The sequence below is a fragment of the Grampus griseus genome (genome assembly GCF_964374135.1).
Source record: "Grampus griseus genome assembly, chromosome: 5".
Lineage (NCBI taxonomy): Eukaryota > Metazoa > Chordata > Mammalia > Artiodactyla > Delphinidae > Grampus > Grampus griseus.
In genome coordinates, this window is record NC_138998.1 from 23556447 (window position 1) to 23568583 (window position 12137).

Consider the following 12137-nt stretch of genomic DNA (forward strand, 5'->3'; position numbering starts at 1 on the left):
AAACTTGGTACCTTTGCTTTCTGCTTTTGGAAGTTTTCAAGTTGATTATCTCTATCAACGTGTCCAGGCCATTCCTAGCCAAATACCGGTGCATGTTTGAGTTAATAGGTAAAACTACTGCATCCTTGTAGTAGTTGAACATATTGGTATTTTTCTGTCTCATATTGTCTGGTATTTTAAGAATTGAATCTCAGTATTTAAAAATCTCACAGTTTTCATGAAGCATCCATAATTCTACCACCTGAGTCTCAGGTCAGTTGCTCCAAATTAGCCACTCCTTATATGGGACAGTAAACCATCTAAGAATTGAATGGTCTGAATTTTTTAATTCTAGTAACTGTCTATAAATGTACAGTCCAACAGTTACTAGCCATAGAAAAAAAAATTTCAGTCCCTCAGTTCCAGTAGCTTGCAATTCAATTGCTCAGTAGATCATGTGACCCATGGCTCCTGTATTGGGCAGGACAGTAATAGAATATTTTCACATCACACAAAGTCCTACTGGACAGTGCTGGTCTATAAAATTTGTATCTTAAGACTAATGTATTTAGCTGAAAGATTTTTAACTTTCTGCTCTTCCCTTTCACACCTGTCTTAGGTTTTTTCCCCCCTCCTACTATAATGAAAAATTTTAATTGTTTGGGCCTTAAAAACAGTCTCACCTCCAAGGCCATGATTTGAACACAAAGTCTGAGGAAAATGACATGTGGAATCGCCATCTGGAGGTCGGTGCAGCGGCAGATCCAGCCATTTCTGAGAAATTGTCTGGGTTTGGAGTTACTCCCAGAACTCTGATTTAGCAGTTCCTAAGCTTATAGCAAGTCTGAAAGGAACACAAATCTGTTTTGTATATACAAATAAATCCTCGTACGCTGCATGCCATTCTCAGCCTGCCAGTTTCATCTGGCTGCTCCAGAAAATATAATTCAATAACACATTAGTTAACCTGCATGCAGGGAATGGGGCATTCTGATTATTGAAATGTTCTGGTTGAGTGATTAACCTGATTTTTGCAGAAAAACTGCCGAGGCGAGGGATATTTCTGTCCAAGATGTTGTGCCACTGTAATTCTCTCTTCCAGATGATCACGGCTGCATTGCTTCTCTCCTCCAGAACTCAGAAATACATCTCTTTGCTAAAAACTTTCAAATATGCAGTTGATACACTCTCAAACAGGCCTCAAAAATAGATCAATAATGGTGTTTCAGATAATCTTAGAAAAAAGAGTAAACTTAGAAGGAAAAGTAATATCTTTGCCCAAATGTTACACAGTTGTAACACTCAAGAGTTCCTAACAATAGGGCAACTTCTTCAAATAGTATAACTTCAAAATATTAATTCAGATATTTCATTTTCTTTAGTAATAAATACTTAAAGGTGCTTATTAGATGTTAGGCAATGCTGCAAGGGCTTTGTAAGTATTAATTCATTTAATTTTTATAACCACCTTAAAATTAGGTACCAGATTATTGTATTCATTTTCAAGATGAAGAAACTGGCACAGAGAGTTGGGGATAGGCCAAGCTGATCTATCTGAATGCTCACTGGTACAAGAAGTTGTAGCATCAATGAGGGAATAACTAGGTTTATGAGAGGGTGCCCAGCTGAGTTAGGTGGCTCCTACTTCCCCCGCTTCCCCTTTCCAAATATTAGAAGAGTAGAGTTGAGGGGCCAGTATGCAGAAAAGCGAAGAGGGACTCTGGCAATGCTCAATTAGGCCCAAAGTAAAAAATGGGAGTTAAGAAAGGCTTTTCTTAATTTTTACTTAAGTAATTCTTACCTGTAATGTGTAAGGTTGTTAGGGATATATATAATTCATTCCATTTTAATAGATTTGTCTCTCAAAGGCAATTAATTTTTTTTCCAATTTAGCAAATATATATTGAGCAATGGGCTAGCACTGGGAGGGATGAAAGCAGCACAGAATTGACTAAGGTATCATTGTGATCCTTGATGGCTTCCCAATTTAACTGGGAAAACAGTCAAACGGAAACCAATAATTGTGTAAAATATGTTATGAAACACATATCCTTCAAGGGAGGGTACAAAGTGCTGAAAGAGCATAGAAGAAAGAATAGTCAGTTTTGACTTGGGAAATCAAAGCATGTTTCAGAGAGGAGTAGCTTTTGAGATCCAGTTTCAGAGATGAGTAAGAATTCAGGCAAAAAGGGGGAGGAAATTAGAAAGTATAGTTGTGAAACCCATACATCTCAAAGATTTTGACGAGTGCTGTAATGGTAAGAAGGCTTAGTGGTGAAATAATGAATGGCAGTGAGTGTGTGTGTGTGTGTGTGTGTGTGTGTGAGAGAGAGAGAGAGAGAGAGAGAGAGAGATTGAGAGAGAGAGAGATTGAGAGAGAGGGAAAGTGTGGAAGAAGAGAATGAGCCTAAGGAAGGTTTTAAAGATTAAATGAGTTAACATTTTCAGACTACCCAGCAAATAGCAGATATTGGATTCAAGAATTTCTCCATCTCATTTCATTGCATTTCACACCAAGGAATTTTTTGCCAAGTTTATTTTAACATTTAAGTAAAAACCAATAAACAAATACTAGAAAAATCCAGTTTCACTTTCAAATGTGTTTTTCCAGAGTCCAGAAAATATTTTGAACTTCAGAGTGGGATAAAGTGGGAAAAGTAAGACTAAATTTCTAAAAATGTTTTATTTGGGAAAACCTTAGATAAATCCTTGTCAGAGCTAAAATGTTGGAACACTACCAATCTCCTCAACCAGAAAAAAATAAAATAGAATAAAAACATTGAAAATATGAGGAATGAATAACTAATCAAAGTAAAAGGAAAAGGTTTTCTTTGCCTAGAGAGGTTTCATTGAGGTTTTTTTGATGTTCTTATTAGCTGCAGAATAAAGTTTTACATTTAAAATATTTATAGTTGTATTCAATTATGAATTTCTAAGTTTGCATTTTCTCTTATTTTCATCTTTGCTAATTTAATATCATGTTAATATGCCTCAGACAACCTTAGCAAGGGTGACCGTAACAATTTTTTTAAACTTATTTTTAGTAGCCCAAAGGAGCATCTTCTTAACTATACTTTTGTCTTTTCTGGCAGATGACATTTGATCCAGAAATCTTCTTCAATGTTTTACTGCCACCAATTATATTTCATGCCGGATATAGCCTAAAGAAGGTAAATATACAGTGATTGTTTTCTTCTTGTATCATTAAGTAGAGTATTTTGCCAGCACTAATGAAAACAATTATTTTATTTTATGGGTTTGCCTATTTGGTAAGAATATCATTATCTTAGATCATATGTGATACAGATTCAAATCTGACATGCTTAGAATTCTTCTAAATCCTGCTATGTCCAGTATACTAACCGATAGCCACGTGCCATTGAAATGTGACTAGTCTGAATGGTGTGCTTTTTCTTTTTTGTTTGTTTTTTTAACTTTTATTTATTTATTTATTTATTAATATTTGGGGCGTTTTAATCAGTCGTTTTTCTACAGTTATCATAGAAATAGATTTTTTGTGGTTTTTGGCTATTTATTTTTGGCTGTGTTGGGTCTTCATTGCTGTGCGCGGGCTTTCTCTAGTTGCGCAGAGCAGGGGCTACTCTTTATTGAGGTGCATGGGCTTCTCATTGCTGTGGCCTCTTGTTGTGGAGCATGGGCTCTAGGCACGCGGGCTTCAGTAGTTGTGGTGCTCGGACTCAGTAGTTGTGGCACCCGGGCTTAGTTGCTCCATGGCATGTGGAATCTTCCCAGACCAGGGCTCGAACCCATGTCCCCTGCATTGGCAAGCTGATTCTTAACCTCTGCACCACCAGGGAAGCCCCTGAAGACGTGCTTTAAGTGTACAATATGCACTGGATTTTACAGACTCAGTATCAAAAAATAATGTAAATTATTTCAATAATGTTTTATATTGATTTCATACAGAAATGATAATGTTTGAATATATTGGATTAAATAAAACATTTTATTATCAACATTCATTTTACTTTTTTTTTGCGGTACGCGGGCCTCTCACTGCTGTGGCCTCTCCTGTTGCGGAGAGGCGCGCAGGCTCAGTGGCCATGGCTCACGAGCCCAGCCGCTCTGCGGCATGGGGGATCTTCCCAGACCGGGGCACGAACCCATGTCCCCTGCATCGGCAGGCGGACTCTCAACTACTGTGCCAACAGGGAAGCCCTCATTTTACTTTTTAAAAACTTATTTTAATGTGGCTACTAGAAAAACTTTAAATGACATATATGGTTTACATTATATTTCTACTGGGCAATATTATTCTAGATGATTATAACCAAAGAGTTTGCTGTTAATTACATTGGGTTTACCCATCACCCATTGGGTGAAAACTTAAGATTGTTTTGCTAATACTCAGCTGTTGATGCTGATAGAGACAAAGTCTGGTTTTGCAGTTTCTATGCACTTGCAAAACATTACTTAGGTGCAGCCTGAATGCTCACATTTCCTAAATTAGTAATTCACATAGAAGTTTAGGTGCTAGCATCCCAAGTGCTGCAGAGTGAGGTTCTGGCCTGAATGAGTTTTGAGATGCAGAGGTAGTGCAGTTGCTTTTCTGCTGCCCACCACCCACTCCAGAGATTCCTAGGGCTCTCCTCCTTTGGCCTATGGGCTCCAGCAGCCTTTGCTTTTTCAGCACAGACCTGATTTTCTTGTGTACTCCAGGCTCCCTCTTTCTGTCAGTTCTGGCTACTTAGATGCCACTTACAGAACTGGAAGGGAGTTTTCCCAAGCAAGCATTTGAAAAGATTTAGAAAGCTAGACTTATTCCAGTCATCCTTCCTCATCCCCAGCCCCAAGACTAGGTATCATTTTGTGTGATTCATTAGAATAAACTGTTGTAGGTGATTAAGGTTTTGTTTCACCACATTCAGAAGAACTGTAAATCAGAGATCCAATAAAAGTCAAAAGACAACTTAAATTTTTTTTTTTTTTTTTTTTTTTTTTTTTGCGGTACGCGGGCCTCTCACTGTTGTGGCCTCTCCCGTTGCGGAGCACAGGCTCCGGACGCGCAGCCTCAGCGGCCGTGGCTCACGGGCCCAGCTGCTCCGCGGCATATCGGACCGGGGCACGAACCCGTGTCCCTTGCATCAGCAGGCGGACTCTCATCTACTGCGCCACCAGGGAAGCCCAACTTAAATCTTTTAGAATAGTATATTTAAAGTGCTAAAGGGGTTTCAGTGACAACAAAACTTCTGAAAAACTCTGTCTTCCTTTAATCATCCCAGAATCCTGCATGGCCATTGCTCCAGTCCCTTCCCTCTCTCTCAGGTCCAGCCAGTTCTGGCAGTAGTTTCTCTCATCTCTACCCTGTCACCTTCCAGGTGTATTTTTTCCCCTATTTTTTGGAAACCTCTGTCCTTTTCTGTGTAAATCAGTTAAGCCTTATTTGTACAATAGGGCCAGGAACTGATGCTCCAAAAACACAATTTGCCTAAACAGTGAGGGAAGGGTGGGGCAATTTATTGCATTTATTTTTATTTCCTGTTAACACTAAGAAGAAAAATGCTGACGTACTATATAAAATGTATCTTTTTCTCCCCAGAGACACTTTTTTCAGAACTTAGGATCTATTTTAACATATGCCTTCTTGGGAACTGCCATCTCCTGTATCGTCATAGGGTAAGTGACATTCGGAGCTCAAGTTCCAGAAGGCTGTAGGGCCGGTGCTCTCGAAATGTGGGAGGAATCTCACATTTCCTGGACTCACACTGACTGGGTGAATTGTCTATTTTTTTCAGTATATCACCTCTTTACATATTTTTCTGACTCAATTCCAAGGCTTGCATGTCTTTTGACAAACACAAGTCTTCAAATCAAAGCAAACTAGAATTAGACTGTTGGATTTTCTCTGTGAGTTTTGAACTTCTGACTTAGGGACTATGGATAATTTGGTTTGAGTTATATGAAGCACGTTGACTTTTTTGGCTTAAATAACGCAGATATGCACATTGCATTCGTTTTCCTTCTTCTTGGCAGAACCTTACCTATATATAGTTGATAGGAGTAAAATAGTAGCTATACATTAAGAGTTTTCTTTCTAAGGGAAAGTTTACAAGAGAGCAGTCTGAGACAGACATCTCTAAATATTAGCAGAGTTGTTTACTGCTGGGATACACTGTAGGACACAGTGTATTTTTTTTTCTCATTATATTTTATTGGTTATGCTGCTAAGCCCCAAGTCTAACTATACAGACTCTGGCTTGCAGCTCATCATAAAACAAAATGTGGTACAAAATAGTGAAGCCACTCCAATTCACTCATAATCCTATCCAATACGTTAAATCTCCACTGCAGAAAACATGTACAGCTGCTATGACTACAAAGGCATGGATGTCTTAAATTGTCGATACAGCCAGTTCTACCCTGGAATTTTACTGCACACAGCTGTTATATCCCTAACACAAGAAACTGAGTCTAAAAACACACATTAGTCATTCATCCAGCCTTTTCCTTACGAAACATTTAGTGTGTGTCACTGGAAGGCTAAGGAGCTCTCATTACTTGGACCTGAAAGTGGGGAGCGGGGGGGGGTATTTTGAATTCTCTGTTAAATTTTTATTGATTCAAGCCTAAAACAACTCAGGCTACATTATATGAAAATGTCCAGCATGGTTAAGGCGGTGAGGAAGCTGAAGATTTTAGCACCTGAAGGTGGAGGCTTGCAGAGATGTAGACTGGGGAGCCTTATAAAATCTGGACAGCTAAGAGATCTATCAACTGTTTGTGATTGAGAGTCACAGTGGATTTGATCTTTCTCAAAGCTTGTTCAAGGGCAGGCTTCTCTGTTCTGTGGGTATGCCATAGCTAAATATCCAAATTTCAAAGCTGGCAAGGGCCTCAGAGATCTGTGTAATTAAAACCCCTCCTTCTGGAGATGGAGGAATGTAACATCTTGAAAGGCTAATTAATTATTTCAGTCTCACCATCTATGAGAAGTAGGACCTTGGTCAGGACAAAATTCAGAACTTCTTCTCTTGATCCAGTAGCTCTTTCCATCACCTACCTCTTCATTTAGCAATTTATCTTGAATTTCTATACATACCTAATATTATTCCTATACATTGACACAAGACTCTGAGATGTCTACATCTACAAATGATTGATTATCAGTTTATAGCAAGATTGATCTTTAGCAGTTCTATAATATGGAAATCTGAGATTTACAGTAGATGCAAATTCTAAACTTGTGGACAATGCTGTCAAATTATGGCATAATCTGTTTCATTATTATTCTGTTTCCTTTGCATAACTGATTTTAAGTATATATAAGTGTATGCATTGATATAATACACTTTACTATTATTAAAAATCTATACATCTAGTTTTAAAGCACAATAATGTATAGTGTGTGTGTGTGTGTGTGTGTGTATGCTTGCACTTGCGCATTGTATATAATTGACTTGTTCTTAAAATTTTCAATTCAAGAGATCTAGTGATATGTATTTACTGGAGTTGAGAAACTCTTCTAATTGATTTTTAAGGCTGTGATCAATAATTTATAATGAAAAGTGATTTGAATAAAAAGCACAGCCCTGGCAAAACTTTTAGAACCATGTTCCTTGTTTGAACAACAAAAACTTGTAGGGTGCCTTCCTAATGTGGGTCATTAGGTTAAAGTGCAGAAGGGTTAGATAGTTTAAAGGTTTTAGGATCTTATCCAGCAAGGTAAGGCAAACCCTTGAAGAGCTTTAGCTTGAGCGTGACAAGGTCAGATTTATCCTTTAGGAAGGACATTCTGGTGGCCATGTGAAGTAGGAAAAAGGCAGCAGGGGGACCATTTTAGAGGCAATTTCCAGGCTAGGTTGGAAGTGATGAGGGCCTAGTCTTAGGCAGTGGCAGTAAAGGTGGATATGAGCTATCAACTTGTGGAAATCTTGAGAGAATGAGGTCATCCGGGGAAAGTAGGTGGAGTGAGAAAGGAAGGTACTTATACAACAGCACTAGTTGAAGAAAGGAAGAGGTGCCCACAAAGGACTAAGTACTGGGCCCAAGAAACAGGAAGCAAACCAGCAGGGAATGTATCTGGAAGTTAAAGGAAAAGGTAGATGGAGGGTGGACAGTGTCTAACACAGGAGAGGTCAAGTGGGATAGGCGTAGGTCCATTGGATTCAACCTCTAGGAAATGATGGGCGACTCCACACTTATGCTATGGGCAGAAATAGAGGAAGAGTATTGGTAGGTTCAGTTGTTTGGGGTACTGTACAATGAGAAACAATCATTTATTTTGATGCTGTTCTCCAGATACAATCAGAAATTTTGAAAGAAAGGCACACACTTAAATTCAGACCAAACAGACACTTTCATAATTTGGTGACTCCTGTTGTGAGTCACTCAGACTTACACTTAAGTCTTAGAAAATGACCAGTTACATTTTCTGATAAATTAATGGTGGTAAGAACAACGCAACAAACATTTATTCAGTGCTTAATATGTGCCATGCCCTTTTTAAAAGTACTTTACATGGATTATTTCATTTAATCCTCCAAATAATCCTATTAAGTAGATAATGTTATTATCCTCACTTAACAGTTGAGACAGCTGAGGTTCAGAGAGAATAACACAGTGTAAGTAATAGGGCTGGTATTAGTAACCAAAGAATTTGGCTCCAGAGTCAAATTCTTCATGCCAAAAAATGTGCTTTACTTCTATGTATTGGTATCACTAAAAAATAGCATTTAGAATATTAAGCTAAAGAAAAAATGGTGTAAATCAGTCAATATTTACTAACATGCCCCTTGTTTCTTCATTTATCCCCTTAAAAGTTCTCACAGACATGAGAGATTTTTATTAGGGAACCCTATCTAAAAGAAATCCACATTTTTAAGGGGAAGAAGGGGGAGGCCTGAGTTTATGCAGTTCTGTTTATAAAATGGGCAAGAGGAGGGATTCAGGACAGTCAGTTAGATTGGACTCTGAGAATAATTTTATAAAGGAGGCAGATTCTGGGTAGTTATTTAGTGAAGAGGGATGAGGTAGTTGGATTTTCCATACTCTCAAGTGCACTAGTCCTGGTGGGTATGGGGAATATTGTGCAAGTTTCCAAGTTAGAGAGTAAGTCTCACTGAGCAATGTAAGAGAATGTGGAAACTAAAATACTGGAGAGTCAACTGGCAGATGGCCATGAAGCCCAGGGTCAGAAATATATTATATTTTTATTTTTTAAATTTGTTTATTTTATTTATTTATTTTTGGCTGTGCTGGGTCTTCATTGCTGCATGCGGACTTTCTCCAGTTGCAGCAAGCGGGGGCTACTCTTTGTTGCGGTGCACGGGCTTCTCATTGCGGTGGCTTCTCTTGTTGCAGAGCATGGGCTCTAGGCACACGGGCTTCAGTAGTTGTGGCACGCAGGCTCAGTAGTTGTGGCTCCTGGGCTCTAGAGCGCAGGCTCAGTAGTTGTGGCTCACGGGCTTAGTGTCTTCACGGCATGTGGGATCTTCCCGGACCAGGACTCAAACCCGTGTCCCTTGCATTGGCAGGTGGATTCTTAACCACTGCACCACCAGGAAAGCCCCAGGATCAGAAATTTATGAGAATGTGAAGGTCACAAAGAGTGATTTTGGAATATGAATGAAAACTCAGCTAGTGGGTCGTGGTCTTCTTTAGGTAAACACTGTAATCAAACTACAGGTTGGTTTTAGAGCTGGATTCAGAGACTTTAGTAATTTAGATCATTGGGTCCATTTAAATGAAAGAGTTCTTAACCTTTATTAACTTCATTTTGTTTCAAAAATTAGATGTAAATCATCTTTCATATTACATGGGAAATTTTAACAGTATCCTCCTGGCAATAAAGTCAAAGAAACCTTTAACCATTTTTTTATAGGATGGATTGTTCTTAAAGGATCAAACCATCTTTTCTAGTTTTCTCCCCCATTTTATCACTTAAGAAATATTTTAAATACATATCTGTTTTTAAATAAAACCCATGTGTTTGAATTATTTTGCTATTCATCTCCTTCATCTTTGGGGACTATTCCTTTATCTTTGACTTCATGTTTCCACTCTATGGCCACACAGATGTGTCATCACAATGACTACCTACCTAATGCTTACTGTCAGCACATACATTTTTGTTTTAAGAACTCATTAGTACCCATGAAGTGCTTCTTTTTCAAGAGCAATGAAAATGATACCCTTTTAGCTTCTCTGTTAATGAGGAATTAAAACAAATGCCACAGTTTCAAAAATATTTGGAAAAAAGGGACATGGAAGACTTTCCTGGTGGCTCAGTGGTTAAGAATCCACCTGCCAATGCAGGGGACACGGGTTCGGGCCCTGGTCTGGGAAGATCCCACATGCTGCAGAGCAACTAAGCCCATGAGCCACAACTACTGAGCCCGTGGCGTGCCACAACTACTGAAGCCCACACGCCTAGAGCCCATACTTACAACAAGAGAAGCCACTGCAATGAGAAGCCTGCACACCGCAACGAAGAGTAGCCCCCGCTCTCCGCAGCTAGAGAAAGCCTGTGCGCAGCAATGAAGACCCAACACAGCCAAAAATAAATAAACAAATAATAATTTAGTTAGAAAGAAAGAAAGAAAGAAACAAACAAACAAAGGGGACATGGATCTAAATGAAGAATGGGGTGTTAATGTTAAAACTAGCTCACTTTTTAAATCGCATCCCATGTGCCACACACTGACCTATGCTTCTATCTCATTTTATTCTCATAATGCCCCTATGAGACAGGTACTATTATTATCCTTATTTCACATACAAGGATGCTGAGGTTGAGACTTGTTCAAGGTTACACAGTAAGTAAATGGTATTAAATGGCATAGCCAGTCTGACTTTAGAACAGACACACTTAGAATCTCCTTGTCCTCTTCCTCCTCCTAAGATGACGCGTTACATTTCCTGTAGTGTTTTGCAATTAATAACTATACATGCCAGACAAACCAAGTCCTCAATAATTTCAGATTCTTGTATTTATCATTATGACTAGCAATTATGAAAAATCTGAATGTTTAAGAATGAGCTGTGGGACTTCCCTGGTGGCACAGTGGTTGAGAGTCCACCTGCCGATGCAGGGGACACGGGTTCGTGCCCCGGTCTGGGAAGATCCCACATGCCGTGGAGCGGCTGGGCCCGTGAGCCATGGCCCCTGAGCCCGCGCATCTGGAGCCTGTGCTCCGCAACGGGAGAGGCCACAGCAGTGAGAGGCCCGTGTACCACAAAAAAAAAAAAAAAAAAAAAAAAAAGAATGAGCTGTGAATATAATTGCAAAGTAGAAATGGAACCTGTCTTTTCTTACTGGAGGTAGTTGGAGGGATGGTATGAATCCATTTGACTTGCTTAGAATTGCTGGACTCTGTGTAACTCATTCTGGAAAACTTGGATTCAGAAATGTGAGGTTGTTTATATTATTCATATCAACATTCCTCAGGAATGTTGATTTTCCTGCTGGGCTCCTTAATATACCACAGAAGCATGCCTGACACTGCCCTCTTGTGTCATCATGCCTGCTGAGCTGGGGAACTGTAGGTCTAAGTGCCCATGGCGCTGGTTCTTGAATTGCTGTTGCTCTGTCCTTAAATGAGATACTGTATGCTGAGGTTCAGAAGTCTCAAAAGGCTGACTTCTAAGCCTGGAAGAAGGAACAAGGGTCTAGAACCAAAACCTGAAGAGGTTTAGTTCATAAATGGAGGCCGAGTGATACCTCAGTGCCTTAAGCTCTAACACTGGGAAGAGAATGATTTAGAGCAGTTCTTAATTCCTAATCCAGATCTTAATCCAGGAAACACAGACCCTTAAATGGTTCATAAAAGGACTTCAGGGTGGGGCATTCAACCCCCTTAAATTGTCCATGAATTTTTCATGGGAGAGAGTCTGCATAGATTTCACTGTTTCATCAGCTTTGCTAAGAGATTGAAGTTGACAAAGAACAAGTATGTTTTTCAAGAGCCTAAGGAAAGAGAAGGTTGAGAAAGGAAGGATTTCACATATCTCCGTATTTAATTAGAACTGAAGAATTCTCTAGACTGCATTCAGTGTGGCCATAAAGTCTGGAAATATGCATGCTATTATCTTATCATGTAGTATAATGTAATAACAATAAACTAACTATTACGTATTTGTCCATGGTCCCCGACTTGGTGGCCATTCTGTATCCATGCCTAAGAGTGGAAGTGCCAGGT

The 12137-nt window shown here is 39.2% G+C and overlaps 1 protein-coding gene across 1 annotated transcript in view; it reads left to right on the top strand.

The window, feature by feature from the left end:
- SLC9A9 (solute carrier family 9 member A9) overlaps nt 1-12137 on the top strand; it is a 540289-nt gene that overhangs the window by 38940 nt on the left and 489212 nt on the right. Inside the window, exons 3-4 of the mRNA XM_082654190.1 lie at nt 3072-3149; nt 5540-5616. Of these exons, the coding sequence (XP_082510316.1) occupies nt 3072-3149; nt 5540-5616 (155 nt within the window). The remainder of the gene's footprint in view (nt 1-3071; nt 3150-5539; nt 5617-12137) is intronic.